The sequence below is a fragment of the Halichoerus grypus genome, chromosome 2, assembly GCF_964656455.1.
Source record: "Halichoerus grypus chromosome 2, mHalGry1.hap1.1, whole genome shotgun sequence".
Taxonomy (NCBI): domain Eukaryota; kingdom Metazoa; phylum Chordata; class Mammalia; order Carnivora; family Phocidae; genus Halichoerus; species Halichoerus grypus.
Genome location: NC_135713.1, coordinates 116,993,338 through 117,013,526, shown reverse-complemented (window position 1 = coordinate 117,013,526; position 20,189 = coordinate 116,993,338). Strand labels below are relative to the sequence as shown.

Genomic DNA, 20,189 nt, shown 5'->3' with positions numbered 1-20,189 from the left:
TTGATTTCATTGTATCCCAATGCATTGCTGTTTATTTGTTCCTCCTGAAATCCTGATGAAAAGGGGTTAATCTCTGACATTTACATTCTAAAGGAAGAAGTGCTGTGACTCTTTGACCCATGAACAAGCTGGAAATCAAATTAACTGTTAATTCAGAGGTATGGGATTTAGATCCATAGTTCTTGAATTTTGTGTCCGAGGTTCTCTGTAAACTGAATACATTTTAGAAATCTACTTTTAATTCTTGTATCTAATTGCTTTTCTTTTGATATCTCTACTAGGCCTATAGTCTCTTCTCAGTATCTTACACCCTTCTATAGTAACTTTACATAATTACCTAATTCCACATAATCATTTTATCTGTCCCTTATTCTCTAGTGCCTTTCTTTGATTCCTTTTCTCAGAACTAGTTTTGGGGGGAGGTTCAGACCCGAGAATTTGTTGAAGACCACTGGACTCTTCTGAGTAAATATGTCACAGGCTGATGTTTTCATGTCTTTGGCTTTCCTTCAAAAGGGTTTTATTGTTACCAACATTGAAAAGTTAACGTTAGTAGAAACTCTGGTGTCTTTCTTCAATTCCAAAGTGAAAAGTTGTTTAGGTCAAGATATCATGTCCATTAAATCAATGTGATACTGCTTTGAATTTACCTTCTGTTTTTGTTTTTAAATTCACTTTCAGGACTCTAGCATTAAGACTATTATAGGGCTTTAAATGAGTGTGTACAACTTGGAGTAGTTGTAGGATGTTGCCACAATATGGTACAAAGAGGAATATTTTTTTACTTTCTTAGAAGATGTTTAAGAGTTGAATTGTGTATCCCTCAATTCATACCTTGAAGCTCTAATCCCCATTATCTAAAAATCAATATTATTTGGAAACAGGGTCTTTACAGAGGTCATCAAGTTAAAATTAGGTCATGAGGGTAGGCCCTAATCCACTATGACTGATGTCCTTATAAAAAGGGGTAATTTGGATACCAAGTAGATATGTACCCAGGGAGAGCATCATGTGAACATGAAGGCAGAGATAGTGGTGATGTGTCTTCAAGCCAAGAATACCAAAGACGGCCAGTAAACCCCCAGAAGCTAGGGCAGAGGCGTGGAAAGGATTCTCCTTCACATACTCAAAGGGAACCCACCCTGCTAACTGCTTGCTCTTGAACTTCACAGCTTCTAGACCTGTGAGATGCTAAATTTCTGTTGTTGCTGTCAATCAGTTTGTGGTATTTGGTTAAACCAGTACTAGCAGCAGCAGTACCCCTGAGAGCCGTTTAGATGGATGGGCCAGCATACATTTGTTGAAAAATCCCATTGGCAAGAAGCCTCACTTCACAAACAGCATATTGACATAAACTATCGTCCTTACTCTGGATACGCTTGATGGTAGCCTAAGCTTTCTTTAGCTTAAAAAAATATATATATCATTCTTTCTTATGTCTTAATACAGGAGCATTCTTTGGTGTTTTTGTATTACCTTGCCATAGTACCGAGCACTTGAAGGTTTATATTTTATATTGGTTAATTGAATAAAGACTAGATTTACCATTTTTTTCCTTAAAGTATGTCACCTTTTTTTGAGGGAGTTCAATGTAAAATTCGTGGGTAGAAATGGGATTCCATCTAAAAGTAGCTAATAGTGGTAGTGGTATGTGAGTTACTGATACTTGCCAATCGGTGCCTCTCTTCAGTCACTCTGAATAATTAACTCCACCATGCAGCATCCTATGGAAATTAATGAGCAGAAGTAGAGAAAATATTTGTTCAAGCTAAAGGATCATAGTGGCAGTCTTCTCCCAGCATCTCTGGATTTGTTTAAAGAAATTTCTCACAGATGTGACACATGGATATTTTCTTCCATATGTTTTCCAGGAGGAGCCACTAAACCATATGGAAAATAATAGAAATAAAAGGCTTCGTTTTGATGCACTGAATCAATGTAGTCTCTTGAGGGGTGGTGTTTATACTTGGGGAAAGGAAACAATTAGAATGCTTTATTTTTTCCAGGACTAGCTGACTCCAACAGAAGTCCATACATTTGAAGACGTTACGTGGAGTACTACACGCCCCATTCCCGGCATTGGCATGGGGGCCAAGACAAGCAATAGTCTTCACCTTCACGGAGTTTGCTTTTGATTTTAGAATGAGCAGACACAAATGCATACACATACGCATTCATGCAACTAAAGTATAAACTGCGATGTTGAGTGTTTCAGCAAACTTGGAGGACCCGAAAGCCGTAGGACAAATGTAACAAACACAGGGACTTAATCCTTCTGTTCTTACAGAGATTGATGGCATGACTGGAATACTCTGAATCCATTCCTTCTCTCCTTCCCTCCCTCCCTCATTGATGAAGCATAACTGCATGCCACAGATTTTACCAACAGTGGAGACTGAAAGTTTAATAAACACTATGAATCTACTGGGCTTTCCTTCTTAAAAGCTGTCACCTCACTTTGCTTTCAAACTAAACCTGAAGTCCTCCTAGTGCAAACTTCCCACGAATAGGTAAAGAAAGACGGCTTTTCCTCTGACCAGCACCAACCTGATGTGCCACACCCACCATCAACTCTTCTGTCGTCCCACTGTGTGTCCTGTGCGTTTGCACAGTGTATGAGCTTTTCGTGGTAGTGGTTGGCTGGTTGTTGAGTTAGGTATGTTCTGTATACCTCTGTTCAACTCTAAATTTGTGTGTCTGGTCATTTGCTTCCAGAGGCATGATAACATCATTTTCTACAGTTTATAATACAGTACCTTGTGCATGTGGTTGTTTATTTTGTTTCTTATGGACATGTAATTTTTGAGTTAGACTATTTGTTCTTGTCTTTGGGACTTTGGTGAACTATTTTGTAAGATACTACAGGAGCTTCACATGTTGGATGTTATCTAAATAAAACTTGAGCAAATACTCAGATAATCTGCATTCCAGTATAGGTAGGGTGAAAAAAAATTCCACGAAAATGAAAGGTTGGTTAAAGTAAGAATAGTGGAGGCTTGGAAGTTTTACGGAAGATCTGAGAGTCTGTGCGACTCTGGGCAAGGGCTAATCATACCTCCCTTGCAGGATTGTTTTGAAGATGGAATATGATAATACTCCTTCCTGATGCAGTCCTGTGTTGGAGAAAGTTGTGCTTTTGAATTTTTTGTCTCTACCCCAGTACCTGGGAATTCATTGTTCTTATGTTGAACCTTTGCTTTGGTGGATGTTTCTTTGAACCTGTTTTTTTCCTTTTTGATGTTGTTCCTTTTCCTATAGTGTAATGATTTTTCAAGTCCTCTGTAAACTAAGAGTGAATACAGGTGCATTAAATGTATATGTGCAAAGAGGCTGCTAGGGGAAGGTTCCGTTTTCGAATTATGTATGTGGTAACACACTATTTGTATGTATTTCCTATATAAGATAAAGAGTTTTATGTCTTTCTTTATGATTTATCATCTCAAAAGGGAACTGTACCAAGTTAAAATAATACTGTTGCTTCTAATTTGGTATGTGTCATGTGTGTATGCACTTGTTTGTGTTGGTGAGGTTGTGTGAGTGTAGGATGGTATGTGTTTTCCAAAAAGGGTCACATTATATAACAGACTTGCTGCAGTGCTCAACCTCTAGATGGCAGTTTTGTATATTTATTAGTAACTATTAAGAAGGTCTAGTTGAAAATCAGCTGTCCTTTATACGTCAACAATTAGGAGTCAGTGTGTGGGGGGGGTCGTGTTTGTGCGCTAGACAAGAAATGATGGTGAATTACTCTTTAAAGAAAAGGTATTCTAAATGATTAATTCTTTGTCTAGAAATTCCTTCCTCTCACCCTTTTGTGATGGATCATTTCATACCCGCTTCCCTGTAAAAGCAAGCATGCTCAGTTAATCAAGCCTCTGTTTAAACATTACATTTTACCTTGCTTCCTAAATGAAAAGTGTCAGGCTCTTTGCTTCAGGGACGGCTTATTTCAGATGGTGAAGAAAACAGATGTGTGATTTTGGCTGTCTGATGTGTGCTGAGCACCAGGCCGACCAGCCTTTCCCTCTTGGGGCAGGGTGCCTTTATCTTTTGCAACAGATGAATCTCTTTTTCCTGGTTTCAGACTTCCCCTCTCCGCCCCTCCCCTTCTCACCCCTGGTTTGAAATAATATTTGATTTTGCCTTCCTGGTGGTTGGATTACAGTGCTGGTCTCAGTATCACTGACATTTCAGACAGGAAATGGCTTTTCCTTCCTCAGAGGGTGTTCTGCTCTAACTTCCATACTTGGGTGGGGGTAAATTGGGGGGAGGGGGAAGTATTGTGCTTTCTGGGTTGCTTCTTGGCTCTCTGTAAAATAAGCCAGTTGAAAAGTTCTTGGAATCTTAAATATTCATGCAGTTTGAACTTGTCATCGAGTGGTCTTCTTCCTCTTCTTCTTTTTTGTAAATTAACTGAGAGAGTGTTTACTCTTTGACTCTGGTTTAAGTAAGAATGGGACGTGGTGGCTCATGGATTTTACGGAGGGAGACTGGGGCGACCTTATTTGTACTCCTTGGTCTGCATACTGAAATTTGTTTTGCTAATGGCGAATGCCAGTTTAGTAGCCAACTTCTAAGTATTAAATGAGCTTTTTAAAAAAATCTAAACCAAAGTGTTGCTGTTAAATAAAATCTTAAGAGAGGAAACGAGTCCATCAGTATATTCCACTTACTTACATTTCTATTCACTATGAGCTAGACTAGTAAAAATAAAAAATTGATACATGAACTAATACATTTCTTGAATTAGACAATTTTTTCAGTTTGTTATCAATGGTAGTAACAAGTATTTTTGTTCTCCCTGAGTTTTGCTCATTTTGGCAATTAATAATGCTGTCTCTGGCTGCTGCTGTGTTAAAATTTGCTCACTCCTGTGTTCCCGGTACCTAGCGTCATGGCTGGCCCATAGTAGGTGGATAATGCAGCTTCATGTGCCAAAGATTTCTTTATTTGGGCTTCCTGGTGTTTTACGACAGCACTTTCCTTTAAAATAAAAATGTGGGAAATTATTTGATATGACTGGCAATATTTACTCTTGAGAGTATCATTACTGCTATGGTGCTCATTATTTTAGGACCTTTCCTCTCAAGAGGTTAATGCTGTAGGCTGTAATATGTTATAATTTATTCATTATTAGGATCAGATCCTTTCTAAATTGATGAGAACCCTGCTTCTGAAAACTTGCTAAGGTGTGTGTGTGTGTGTGTGTGAGAGAGAGAGAGAGAGAGCGAGCGAGCACAAGCTATGCTTCCTCTTTCTCCTTCCCTCCCCTTAAGGCTTAAGGAGCTGGTCACCATGGATCCCAGGGCCCATACACCGCATGCACATGGGGGCAGTACAGTATTGTGCTTATATATGGGCTTTACTTCAGAGTCAGCAGACTGGGTTCAAGTTGACGCTTTGCTACTTACTAGTGGTATGACATTTTGCAAGTTTTTTAAAGAGGTATAATGATAATACCTACTTTATAAAGTTATTTTGAAGAATAAACAATAAGGCAAGTAAAGTCCTTAGCACAGTGCTTGGCACATTGTAAATACTCAGTAAATATTAGTCACAGTTAATGGGCCACTAGTTTGCAACTTCTGGTTTCTCTCTCAGTTTCTCTGTCTCTTACCTATAGCCTACTCACATCCTTTTCATGCGGAAGGATGTGTAATGCACAAGGACCTTCAGTGGATCATTGTCTCGGTGCTGTAGAGTTGTGCATACTCATAACTTTTTATCTCTGCGTAGATTGATGTTGCCCTCCAGTGATGACACTGGGTCCTGAGTATTGGGAAAAAAGGGGAAGTAGCCCACGTTCCTCCTTTTTTGAAGAGCTGGAGATGCTCTGCTGAATTTGGCTGTGAGGTGAATCAAGAATACAAACATGCATCGCTGTTGGTTCTAATGCATCAGATGACTTTCTAATATGCCACCATAACTTGGGGTGGAGCTCAGGCAGAGACAGACAGACACTAGAAGTTGCAAACTGGTGGTCCACAGACATGTTTGGTTTGGCTGGAGTAGTGTTTGAACCAACATGCTGAAGTTGGAAAAATCTGTAAATCCCCCCTCCCCCTGTGCCAGCTGTTTACAGAGCTGAGGAGTGGGTGCCTCCTTTAGGTGGGCCATATACTCTCCACTTTGCTGCAGTCCCCACCATGCCCTGTTGTTTCACTTTGATGACAGGTGACCGCCACTGCTTTGCCTTGCCCTTGCACCGTTATTTTTCCCATAGAGGGGAAGTCCTCTTTTGTTCCTATGACTATCAAAAAGTAAATGTGCAAAAGAAAAAATAAAGGGCTGCATGTTATAAGGAAAATGACACTGAACCTATTTTCCTTGGGGCAATAAATAATCTTTTTATTCAGTTTCACTCATTTTGCTTACTTGCTGTTCTCTTTAGACGTTTGAGTCTGTAATCTCATAGACAAGAAAGCAATGTCATTCTCTAAGATTATTTGGCATGACTTTGGCCATATCTTTGTGTAAATGAAGATGTCCTGAACCTTGAACCCTAGTAATGGTTGGGAACCTGTTTTCCCAGTAGCATTTTAGAAGCAAAGGACCAGTTCCTGTCCCCGGCACTTGTGCGGCTCTTTTCCGCTGTGGATGGCAGCCTGTTCTCCAAGCCTGCACCATCCCGTCTTCCTATATAAGCATAACTTGACTCTTACATATGCTGTCGTGCGGTTGGAAGCTGGATGATGAACTCTTGCCAACAGAAGACTTAGAGTCTTATGAATGAGTAACCCCTAGATCTTTGGATCTTTGGGGTTGATTTAGAAAGAATGGTACTGTTAGATTGTGAGTGTTTGTTTCAGTGGGGTGGAGTCAGCAACAGCATTTCCTTGTGCAGTGGGAAGTGGTGGAGTTGCCAAGCCACTGAGATCACTATTGTTGACTCAGATTCAGGAATAAGATTAGAGCAGGAAAGCTGTGGAGTGGCCCTGGAGTCAGGGCTGGTTGTGATTCTGCTTGCTCTCTGCTGCTGAGGTGGCTGTGAGCTGACATCGGTGGTCCCTGCTCCTGGATGTGGCATAAAGGGTGCACTGTTTTCCATGGGCTCTTTCTGGAGGCCAGAGTTGAAGGGGACATGGTACTGGGGTGCGGTTTACCCTGTGACAGATGAGTAATTTTCTGCATCTCCTCTCCTATCGTGTGAGAGGTGGAGTGTCAGCTTAGAGAAAATTGCAGATACTTGTTCACGGTTCTAAAGCTGATAAAGATAACAGCACTAACCAAGGATTTATTCAGAGTCAAAATGAGGTGCCGTATCTTACGTTGTATCTTAGGATTGAGCTCTAGAAAGGATTGCAAGTCCTTTGTTACTTCTCCCAACTAGTGGGCTCCTTGGCAAATTATCTAGAATTTGCTAAAGACCCCTTGTTTGTCATCAGTTATCCGACATTAATTCCAAAAGGGGGAAGTAGGCCACTTTGATGCTTTACTCAGGAGGAAAAAGGAAGTGGCCATGATGTCAGAGCCTGTGTGTCAGGGCAGCCCCTGGCCTGGCTCCCTCTGTGGTGGAGGTGTGATCCTCAGTGCTGTGTGTGAGTGTGTCGGGGGGGTCATGTGTATCAGAAGCACCTGTGGCTGGTTTCTTTTCCTTTTTAAACTATATACACCTGCCCTTCTTCCTCCATAATTTTGATCCTCCTGCACACTTGCCATCTTTTTCCCTCCACCCACCCCCTCCATTTGCCCCAGTGATAACAACTAATTTTTGGAGCATTTACAGTGTGTCTGACACTTTGAAACACTTTATAAATATCTCATTTAACCTTCACAGTGACTCCTTGAAGTAGGTACTGTTTAAATCTGCATCGTAAAGAAGAGTATAGAGTAGTTCAGTTACTTGTCCACTAGGCCCTTACACGGCTAGGAAGCACCAGCGTCAGGATAACTAGTGAGCCTAAGGGATGACAAGGCCTATCTCTTCGGTATTTAAAAGGCTTTTTCTTTTTTTTTTATTGAGGTGTAATCACAGTAAGATGCACAAATCTTAAGTCTATATCTTTATGACTACCCCCCAACCCCTGTACCTGTATAATCACCCAGATCAGGTTATAGAACATTGCTGTTACCTGAGGAGGTTTCCTTCCAGTCATCATCATACCTGTTCCCCAAGATGAAATCACTGTTCTGAATTCTGTCACCATAGATGACTTGGACTAGTGTTTGAACATGGTATCAGTGGACTCATGCTGTTAGTAGTTTGTGTCTGGATTCTTTCTTTCATTATTTCAAATATAAATAATTTATTCTCGTAGATGGACATTTGAGTTTTTTGTTGTAAAGCTTGGCCGTTAAGAATAAAACAGCATTCTTGAATGTGTCTTTTGATGGACATCTGCGCTCATTTCTCTTGGATGTATGCATAGAGGTAGAATTGCTAGGTCATGCAGCAGGTGAGGTATATGTTTAGTTTTAGTAGATAACGTCAAAATGGTGTTATCAGTTCTGTTTCTAGCAGTGTATGATTCCACCAGCTCCGCATTCTTGCCAGTACTTGGTATTAGTGGTCTTCGGAATGCTGTCCATTTAATGGGTGTTTGTTCTATTTCACTGTGGTTTCATTTGCATTTCCTTGAAGAGACATCATGTTGGGCCCTGTTTCTTATGTTTGTTGGCCATTTGTGTGTCCTTCATGAAGCACCTATTCATGTCTTTTATCCATTTTATTAATTAGGTTCATTTTTTTCTTATTTGTTGGCATTCTTTACATATTCTGGTTAAGAGTCTCACTGGAGATACAAACTACAACATCTTCTCTTTCTCTGTAGTTTGCCTTTTCACTCTTTTAATGGTACCTTTTTATGAATGAAAATTATTCATTTTGGTGAAGCCTAATTTCCTCATATTTTTTCTTTATGATTACTGCTTTCTTTCAAATTTTATTTTTTTAAAGATTTTACTTATTTGTCTGAGAGAGAGCATGGGTGGGGGGAGGGGCAGCGGGAGAGGGGGAAGCAGACTCTCTACTGAGCAGGGAGCCTGATCTCAGGACCCTGAGCTGAAGGCAGATGCTTAACAGACTGAGCCACCCAGGCGCCCCCATGATTAGTGTTTTTTGTGTTTTTTTAAAAAACTCATCACCTTTCCATGTCTTGAGTATTTTGAGGCAGAAAAAATGTGGAGAACCACTGCTGTAGAAAGTGAGCCATAGTCACACTGGACATCATCATACTCTTTTTTGGATTGGCTGTTTGAATGGTGTTCTGGTTGTGATCATATTTATGAAACACTTTAGGCTTTACAGAGCCCTTTATTGTTTGATCTTATTTGATACCATGCAGGAACTCTCTGTGGTACTTAGAGGAGGGCCTGGTCCTTTTTGATGGCAGAGAACTTGGGTGTTCAATATCTGCTCTCTGTGGACTAGGGCACCTTCACATTTGCTGTGGTCTTGTTTGCAAGGATGAAGCAATAGACTTCTGGGTTGAGATCCTGGCTCTGTGACTGTGGACAAGGTACTTAACCTAGTTGAGCCTTGTTTTTTTTTTTTTTATCTGCCCAATGGGATAATGAGAGTATACCTACCTCATGATGTAGTTGTCAGGATTAAATGAATTAATTTATATATAGTGCTTAGCACAGTATCTGACATACCCTCCTAGGTTATTATTATTATAGTTTTTATTCCATTATGATGTTTGATAGTATCATGATTCTTTGTAGAGCTGGAGAGAGCTCATTTACTCCAGTTCTCTTTCATTGTTTTATATATTCCCTTTTTCATTGCACACCCCCCTCTGGAGAGTTCTGTTTCTCTTTCCTCCTCTCCATTTTTGTTATGAAAAGCTAGATCCATTTAAAACATGAACTAAGCTGATGCCCCTAGAAAAGTATGCTGTCTTATAGGGACTGACATGGAAAGTACAGGGTCATAGGGAGTTTTGCTTGCTTTATTTTGTTTTGAGGAATGGTGGCTAGTAGGGACATAGGGAGGGGGAATATGGAAAGAAACTTACTGCTTGATTCCAAAATAAAGTTGACTCTTTCACCTTGGTTCTTGGAAATTCACACATAAGAGATTTATGTAATTACGGTTTAAATTGTAATGAAGGAACAAAAACTTGGAGCTGAAGGAGTGTTTTCTAGATGCCTAGAAAGGATAGTACTGTGATCCAGATATACGTACATGAGACTGAGAGAAAATTACCTGAACTTGGTGGGGAGGGGCGACAGGATTAGAACTAAGCATATTAAATCCACTTTATTCAGTTCTGTACTACCCCCTCCTACAAAAAAGGGGAACAAAACCACATGTGGAAAAGAACTTACATTTTGATATTTCTTCTTGAAATGAAAACAAATCCTGTTGACTTTCCTGGTTACTAAGGCCAAGTGGCCTCTGAGTTTGTCTGAACTTCCTCTTTGTGGTTCTGGGTGGAAATCTCACACTGTGTGCCATGAAGTTGATGTGACATCTGCAGGTCCCTAAAATCTTGGTATGCTAGGCAACTATTTTGGTCTCACTGTTTGCTGGTGAGCACCTAGCAGGAAATGAACTGGAGACTTGTTGGCTGCTTGACCCTAGTGTATACTGGAGAGTGTCTTTGCTCTTTAGTGTGGGGGGACAGGAAGGAAAGGGTGGGGGCCTGTGGGCAGCCCAGGGCAGTGGGTCTCAGACCTAACTGTGCATCAGGATCACCTGGGGAGTTGGTTAAAATCCAAGTTCCCAGGCCCAGCCCAGAAATTCAGATTCAGTAAGGTGGTTTCAGGTTGAGAATCTCCATTTTAAGGGAATGCCTGATTCTGAAGCTGGTGGTCCAGGCACAACACTTTGAGCAACACTCAAAGATTCAGGTCCAGGGACTTGAGAGTTGTGCAGTGGACTGCAGGTTCATAGACTTTTTTCTCTAAGCCATTAAATCATTGCGCTTGAGGTTGAAGAGTAGAATCAGTCTGCCATGCCTGCAAGCCAAGGATCAGCTCTGTAGAGCCATGACTGCCAGGAGTCTGCAGACAGTGGGTCTGGTGCACTGAATTGGGCTCATGGTGGGAAATGGGCATTTAGGTCTGAGAATGAGAATTTCTGAGAAGAGGAGGAAGGGCCCTGGCAGGGGCTGTGGAGAAAAGGCTTACCATATTTTCTGAGTCCTCTCTGTGTTAGGGTGCCACTGCTCAGGATGGCCTTCACAGGAAGGACTGCCTCTGGGGAATTAATGTCCTCAGGCTCAACACCTTCACTCATCCACCCACATACCCAGCTACCACCACTATTGTCCACCTCCACCCGTACATACACACAACACGTGCATACACACTTACACCACACCCCAGTGCCCCTCGAGTCCCCAACCCCCTTGTACTTACATGCTTACGTCTTTGAAAATGTTTTTCCTTAAAGGATATTGAGGGATAATCAATGAAAAGAAGCAGATGTGATATTTAAAATACGTTCAACATGAATAGATCTAGCATATTCAATGGAACTGTGGAAATAAGTCAGGACCAGTGATTATATATGGGTCAGAATGAATAGACTCTTGCTGAACAGGGTATGGCCAGGCCCATATGTGTTTCATTACCATACTGTTCTGGGATCATTAATGGTACCACAGACTCAGATGGCAATAGGACTTCATTCTTGCTCAATGGACCTCTTAATTCCTTTTAGGCTTTCTCAAACTTTAAAGATGAGGATTTAAATCAGTGGTTCTTAACTTTTTGAGGGTTGCAGTCTTTTTTGATAATGGGTGAGGTTGAACTGTTAATACAGAAAAATATATATACATTTGGAGATGGAAGTGTGGTTTATAGACTCTCTTGGATCCATCTGTGGACCCTAAGAACTCCTGCTTTAATGAGCACAGAGGGCTTTTAGCCCCATCTCCCAAGGACATTTTCATGGCTCAAGTCTCTATTTGTAGAATGCCATCTGTAAGGGGAACTCAACAAATACCATTTGGTATTGTGTGCAAGCTTTCTGGAGGGTTTGTGTTCAGTTAGAAAGAGCAAGCAGATTTCAATGAGAGGGTGAAAAGAGGTAATGCATGTAAAGAACTTATTACCTGACATGACAAGTATTCACTTAAAAAATGACATACATTTAATATAATTACAAAGCCAGTTACCTTCATAAAACATCTCCATGTCAAAAGGAGTTTAGAAGCCTTAGCTTAGAGGTTAGGAGACCAGGGTCCCACCAGCTTGGTTGTTTCACCTCTTTTTAATCTTGAGTCCAGTAATTCTGTTCACTTCAATATGTATGAATTGCAATCCTACTGTGAGTAAAATTCTCTGTTAGGCATTTTGGAGAATAGGAGTGAATAAGGCCTCAAGAAACAAACAGGATCTAAAGGAATCACTTTAATCATTTGTGTCCCTTAACAGTATGGTAATGAAACACATATGGGCCTGGCCGTACCCTGTTCATGTCTGCTGTGTTTTTTCCTAGCTCCCTGAGGGAGATGGGTTTATTGAGGGGCATTCGGGAGATGACTTCGCTTTCTGAGACTTGAAGGCAGCTCTGGAAAGCTGTGTGTGTGCCTGACTTCATGTTGTGAATCCCAGCAACCCCTCACTCTGTTGTATGGGTGTTTCTTGAAGTTTCACCTTCGTCAAGATCTCTCTACCTGTGGCACTGGGTTCATATCTGTGTCCTCCTTTCTCCACAGGGCAGGGGTTATCACCATGCAGGCGTTGTCGGAAGAGGACCGGAGGCTCTGGATGGAAGCCATGGATGGCCGGGAGCCTGTAAGTAACAATTCAGGGAAGTAGAACAGAAATATAGACTGTGAGTTGTTTGTTGCTTCCCAAGTGCAGTGATTTTTGCTCTTGATCTAAAGCCTTGGTTTCTCAAGACCAATGTATCAGAGGGCATCTTTTACTCTTGAACTAACTTTCTTCGATAGTGATATTGCTTCTCTGTGGCTGCAGTCCCTGAGCTTTGGCCTCTCAGTCCTTCAGGCCTTTCAGGCTATGTGATACTCCCCTTGGCCAAGGCAACTGTAGTGTCCTTAGGTCTCTTAGAGGAGGCAGAGTCTGGCTTACTGAATATTGATGTGTCCATGGAGTAGGATGCAAAGCGTTATCTCAAACCTATTTGAGTAGGATAAATGATTATAAAAGTGTATACAGATTATGTTGTGTTTTTTTTTTCATCACTTTCTGGTTCAGCCTCCCCTTGCCACAGTAGCCCACATCCCATTATACACAGTGGCATTATCAGTGTAGATGGAAGGATTTAAGCCTTGGTAGTGTGATCTGTGCTCCGATTTTCGAGATGCTGGCCTTTGCTGGTTGATGTAGTCTCATGGTTTTTCTGCGTCTTGTGACATGTAAAACTCACATCAGGGCCCTGGTGCCAAAGATCTCAACTGCAGTGTTCAACAGATATCAGGGTTATAGAAATCCTAGGAGTACATTCTACCCATGTCCCACAAACAAAAGATAAAAAGAATCCACAGTGTCAGAGGGCCAGTAGTTATCACTTGCAAAGGCACAATCCAGAGGGGGGAATGTGTGCAAGGCCATCAGGCCATAGCCTTCATTGAGTACAGAACTCTTTGCATCGAGGTGGGTATCCAGTATAGATGATTCCGGTTCATTTGTATGTTTCTTTCTCAGCCTACCCAGGTTAGGTGATCTATATTGATGAATGTATCTTTCTACTTAGCTATTTTGTATATAAACATGAAACTCCCTTCCTTCAACGGAGCAGAAACAAATAACTAGTGTTTGGATAGCATATAATAACATAGAGCAAGATTTAAAGAACCATTTAAAGAGTTTGGAACAGCTAAATTCGAATTGAACATTATTCAGTCTTAATTCTTCTGCACTACATGTAAGATACCTCTTGTTTTCTCTGAGTACATTGTTACTGATAGACACTCTCAAAGCAGATACACATTTCTATTTTTTTTTTTTTTTTTAACCGGAACATTTATTGTGTGACTAATTGTTGAAATCCTTAAGATGAACTGGATGCTGCTACAGCTCCCTTCTTGGGTTGAGGTGGTGTTTCTTTACAGAGTCCAGGCCTGAATCTGCAGTAGACAACTTTTAGGTGCCTGTTTGACCGGTCCCAGTGGTATTTCATCTTTTAGCCTTGGCACTCCGTTATACTTTCTCTTCCACTTGGCAGGATAGCCACATTTGTCACAGGTCAACTTCTGAAGGTGGTAGGCCTTAGAGCCACAGCGGGGACACAACGTGTGCATCTTAACATGATGCTTTTCAAATGATGACGTCCCCTTTGTCATCTGGTTTCTGCAGCCAAGACCAAAGAGGCTGGAAGAGAAGGCACTATCTGCTATATATATATAGCAGGTAGACATTTCTACCATTAGGGTTTTGTGGGCACAATAGCTGCTTGCTGTCAGAGGCCTTTGTTTTTTTTTTTTTTTTAATTTTTTTATTGTTATGTTAATCCCCATACATTACATCATTAGTTTTAGATATAGTGTTCCATGATTCATTGTTTGTGCATAACACCCAGTGCTCCATGCAGAACGTGCCCTCCTCAATACCCATCACCAGGCTAACCCATCCTCCCACCCCCCTCCCCTCTAGAACCCTCAGTTTGTTTTTCAGAATCCATCGTCTCTCATGGTTCTTCTCCCCCTCTGATTTCCCCCCCTTCATTCTTCCCCTGCTGCTACATTCTTCTTCTTCTTTTTTTCTTTCTTAACATATATTGCATTATTTGTGTCAGAGGTACAGATCTGAGATTCAACAGTCTTGCACAATTCACAGCGCTTACCAGAACACATACCCTCCCCAGTGTCCATCACCCAGTCACCCCATCCCTCCCACCCCACCCCCCACTCCAGCACCCCTCAGTTTGTTTCCTGAGATTAAGAATTTGTCAGAGGCCTTTGAAAGCCACTTCCTAAGTTGTCCTTTATCTTTGCTACCATCACCTACCCTTAATTGAGCACTTTTGTGTTTGTAAGTCACAGATTTGGCATATTACATGTCTTAACCCATTTATTCTTCTTACTACCTTATTAAATAAGTATAATCTTAAGACATCACAAAATACCACCATTTTACAGTTGAGGAAAGTGAGACTTAGTTTCAATAACTTGGCTGAGTAGCACAGACAGTAAGTGACTGTAGTGGTAGGGTACGGGTTAGGTTGCCATAACAAGGAGACTCCAAAGTGTAGTAGCTTAAATAACATAGAAGTTGATTTCTCCAAGCCTGGAAGTGAGCAGTTGGTGCTTTGCAGGGTCATTCTGCCATACTCAACCCATGACTTTCCAGATTGCTCTACTAGTCATTGCTGTTTTTCAACCAGATAATGGAGATGAAAGTATCCAGGACCCAGAGGGTGCACACATCATTTCCATTGGCCCTAACATACTTACATTGGCCACATCTGTCTACGGAGGAGGATGGGAAGTCTAGGTCGAACATAGGCAGCCATGGGCTCAGCCAGTACTGGGTATTTTATCACTTCCAGGAAGAAGAAGAGAAAGAAGACTGTAGGGTGGTTGACAGTTTCCATCACAGTGGCAGAGGTAGAATTTGAACCCATGTGAAGCCCTAGACATGTTTGGTTTTTATCATTGATAGAGATGAAATGTGAAATTGCCTTCAGGAATTCTCACTCATTTCCTTTTTATAATACTTTATCTGAGTTTCTTGAAGGATTCTTCAATTCTAGGGGAGGAAGTACTCAGGAAGAAAAAATCTTGTCAGGGCATACTATTCTTGGAATGGATAAAAACCCCACTGTTTTGGGGTCTCCCCACCCCCCGTAAGCTGCAGTTCTACAACTGCTTCACCAACTCCATTTTAAACCTCCCCGTCCTCCCTCTCCCTACCATTTGATATTTGTTCTCTGTCTGTATGTAATTGGTCTTACTAACCACTTGAGTTTTCCTGCAGATTAACATCTGGCTTCTGCAGATGGAAAGCATGCTGTTGAAAGAAACATCTCCTTGCTCCAGAATGTACACATTAAAACAAGTTTAAACACAAAGTAATTCTGTTTCTAAACATAATATAAAATTATTTCCTCACAGGAACATATAGCTTGCATTGAGAACCACATCTCTGTGTACTTTTAAGTTTCCTGAAGAGAGAGAGACAGACAGTTGATAACTGCACAAATGGCAGGAATATTAGGCTTAATTTTGTCTCCCATTGCTTAGAGCCTCTAGGGAACATTCTTGGAAATACATACCCAGTAGACAATTAGCAGCTCCAGTTTTAATCACACTCTCCCTAATTAGTTAAATCTATCCCCTTAGAAGTTTTCGCTTTGGTAAGGGAAGCAGAAACCTGTTTCCCTAACTGGTCTTGGAGTATTAGCCTTGTATCAGGGAGATTATAATGGCAGCACCTAACTTTTGTTTTTGTACTTAGAGCTCAATTGTTCTGTGAATGATTATTCGGTGTTGCATCTTTTTTTTTTTTTTTTTTTTTGAAGGCGGGTAACTGGTTTGCATCCTTTTTGTTCTTTTATCATTTAATAACACTTTAGGATGGTTGGTTGGAAAAACAGTCTAAATGAGGCCTGCATTAGTTGATTTTACACTGTTTTAGCTAATTGTTATATAAATTACAGTTTTTAGTGCTCAGTGACTTTCTAGTTGAAAAGAAATTTTGAATGTCTTTATGGTATTCATGGATATATAATGGAGAAAGAAATTAGAGTTGTGTTTCTGAAATGAGCATTATAGTTTTTATCTATGTTGCGAATTTGAATTCAAATGAAGGAAGCCTCATTTATACTTGGTCTGGCCTGAGAAAAAGCTGAATTTATTGGCTTATGGAACTTAAAAAAAAAGTTAGGGTATAATAGTTCTGGCCCATCTGAATCCAGAAACTTCTATAATATTGGAGTTGGTTTCTTTTGTGTTGGTGTCATTTCTAGTAGGTTCTTTCCAGATAGTGGTGATAGGCTTTCAGACTGTTCCAGGCTTACATTATATTATCAAGAACAGGAGTCAGGAAACTTACTCTGTTAATAGGCCAGATAGTAATTATTTTAGGCTTTAGGAGCATTATGGTCACTATTGCAGCTACTCAACTTTGCTGTTGTAGCTCAAAAGCAGCCATAGACAATGTGTAAAATGAATGGGTATGGCTATATTTCTTTCTTCTTTCTTTTTTTTAAAGATTTTATTTATTTGACAGAAAGAGACACAGCGAGAGAGGGAACACGAGCAGGAGGAGTGGGAGAGGGAGAAGCAGGCTTTCTGCTGAGCAGGGAACCTGATGTGGGGCTCGATCCTAGGACCCAGGGATCATGACTTGAGCCGAAGGCAGACGCTTAATGGCTGAGCCACCCAGGCGCCCCTTGCTATATTTCAGTAAAACTTTATTTACAAAAACAGGTAGAAGCCAGATTTTAGTCATGGGTCATACTTTGTTGATCCCTAATCTATAAGTCTAGTGGAAAGAGAGACTTATGTAATAATTCTAAAGAAGTCCCATATTTGAATTTTTTTGGACTAAATACTTGGACCAGAGGGTGGGATAGATGATTTGACCAGACCTGACTCACCTGCCCACTCTGCTAGAACTGTGGTGGTGGGGCAATGTTGGCTTCCCCTAAGGGAAAAATCAAAGCATTGTTATATGAGGAGGCAGGGAGACATGAGGTAGGCAAAAGTGACAGTTTCTCCCCACTCCGATATCTAAATTCCATTCAAGTTTCTATTCAAAGAGCTTTATTCTCTGATACTTGGCCAAGAGTGAAAACCGCAAGTTTACCACTGACATTATACTTAATTGTGAAAGACTAAATGCTTTCTCCCTAAGAATGGGAATAAGACAAAGATGCTCACTTCTAACAGTTTTATTCAATATAGTTTGGAATCACAACCAGAGCAATAGGGCAAGAAAATAAAAGAAAAGGCATACAGATGTAAGTATATAACTTTTTTTTTTTTTAACTCAACAAGCTAGTTAGTAAGATAAAGTTTTGAAATGATTCTGCTGGATTTTCCTGACTTTCTGTTAAATCTGGGTTGACAAGCTATAGACTCACCATTGTAGCCACAGAAGCTTTTATTTTAATCTTCTGTTACCTGGTCCTTACCTGCCTCCCACCTAGACTGTGGGCAACCCAGTCCAAATGCCCACAGCTGGAGCATCATCATTGCTTGTCCATTACCAACACAGCATCTGCCACACACACACACACACACACACACACACACACAACCTGAAGTATTTATTATTCTCTCCACACTATGGAAAGATGACCTAGCAACTCTGGGACTAATAGGATAACCTGGAGCCTCAGAGCCTGTATCAGCCTCTTTAAACTCTGTTCCCATATATTCCCTTAGCTGTGATTAGCGGTGTCTGTCTGGAACTGCTTCTATTACTTCCTATTACTTTCATATTCTAAGGAATCTTCAATGAAATTAGATATTTCTCTAATGAATCACTCCTTGAATCTCCTTTGACAGCCAGGGGGTTAGAAGGTTGGCAGATGCCAGAATTATGTAGAATTAGATTAGGAAGATAAGAAACAGGTGGTATAGCATGAAAGATTGTGTGTAAATCCATGTGTTAGTTGGAACTATGAAATTGACACCTTTGTAGGTCAGAAATGGCCAGATACTGGCTTTTTCGTACAGCTGAACCTCGTAGTTGTGGAGCAATGTCCACCCTTATTTATATAAGAGGGAGCAGTGCCTGAAAAGGTCAGTCAGTGGTTGATCTTGGGTAGATAATCCAGGTCTCCTAGCTTCCAGCTTTGTGCTATTTTTGCTACAACACACATAACTGCTGAATTATTAGGAAGCTGTAGTTGAATTGTATCTACCCTCCCTTTTAGGTGGAGCTACTTTGTTGTGGCTCCTACAGTGGTTGAAGGGAAAAGAGGAAGAGACTAAAGAAAAACCACTCCTCTAGTGAGAGGACAAGACAATGTGGCTTCCTTCTGCTCACCTCCATTTTAAAGAAATCTTCTATTTTAGTCCTGTGGACTTGGAGACTCAACAAAGTGTGCTCTTCTCTCACCGTTTTTGCTGCGCCCAAACTCTAACCCCCAAGTGCTTCAAGAACTCAGAGAATAAATAAGTAGTTGCATTGCATTTTATGCTCTGCACCTGATACTTGAAAGAGCTGTTTAGAGTATTTAAAGGAAAAAGTAAGATTGATTACTGTTAAGATCAGATTCTAGGATCAGAGGCAGAATGTTACGGTGGTTAAGAATGTAGTGTAGGCTCTGGGTGGCTCAGTTGGTTGAGTGTCTGACTCTTGATCTTGGCTCAGTTCTTGATCTCACGGTCATGAGTTAGAGTCCCACAATCGGCTCCAAGCTCCGTGTGGAGCCCACTTAAAAAAAAAAAAAAAAAAGAATGTAGGTTCAGCCAGCCTGAGTTTAAATCCCTACTCACCACTAATAGTGACTTAACAATGACTTAGTCCCTGCAAACATGTTTCTTTGCTAGCAAAATGGGGATAATAATAATATCTTCCCACAAAATTGTTTTGTAAGGATCAACATATACATAAAGTGATTGGCACAGGTCCTGGATGTGGCCAAGTGCTCATTAAAAGTTAGTTCTTATTGTCTTTTTGGAGACGGGGGCAGATAGTAGGATAACTGGATTCTCTTTGCTTCCATTTCTAAATTACTTGGCTCATTTGAGCACAGAGTTTATTTAAAGTCACCTTGCCTGGGTTCACCAGAGGGCAGGCAGGGACTGCTTTCACAAGTATGGAAAAAGTGATTTCACTGAGCAGTCAGGCTGAACTTGAAGTCTACAAGTGGAGGATTATGAAGTAATCTGTAGCCTCCTTTGTTATAATGCATCCCAGGCCTGGCAGTTCATCAGCCCAGCTGTATGCTAAGCTAACCTCACCATTTCACTGCAAATGCTTAGATTTTCCTGTCCATGGTAAAATAAGTGATCAAAGGAGTCTGAATGGTTAAGAAGGTGTGGGGTGAAATCGCTAAGCTCTTGTGTGATGATGCAGTTCTCACTCCTTTATGAGTGGTGAGATGGTTTGGAAGGATAGTTCTGCCCCTTTTGTGAGAGCTTTCTTTGTAATATCACATAGTGTGAGGTGAAGAGTCTGAGGGTGAGGTCTCTGGTTTGTTTTCCTTTTCTCCCACTTGCCCCCAAGCTGCTAGGATTGGATTAGACCGCTGTATTATTTTGCTTGTGTTTCTTTTTCTCTTACTGGATCAAGAAGCTGGCTGCAAGCTTCCTCTTTGAGTCCTGTGAATGTTTTTATATAGGTAGAATACATAATAGTACTTATTATTATCACAC

At 40.8% G+C, this 20,189-nt stretch overlaps 1 protein-coding gene and 1 pseudogene across 10 annotated transcripts in view; one reads left to right on the top strand and one right to left on the bottom strand.

The window, feature by feature from the left end:
- The window catches only part of ARHGAP26 (Rho GTPase activating protein 26), a 431,053-nt gene that overhangs the window by 150,998 nt on the left and 259,866 nt on the right, over positions 1–20,189 (top strand). For all 10 annotated transcript variants that reach the window (XR_013445819.1, XR_013445818.1, XR_013445821.1 and 7 more), the window contains one exon: positions 12,612–12,690. Coding sequence is in view for 6 of the 10 variants with exons in the window: in XM_078067363.1 (XP_077923489.1) it covers positions 12,612–12,690 (79 nt within the window). In the remaining 4 variants the exon portion in view is untranslated. The remainder of the gene's footprint in view (positions 1–12,611; positions 12,691–20,189) is intronic.
- LOC118541738 (large ribosomal subunit protein eL37-like) lies at positions 13,810–14,201 on the bottom strand (annotated as a pseudogene).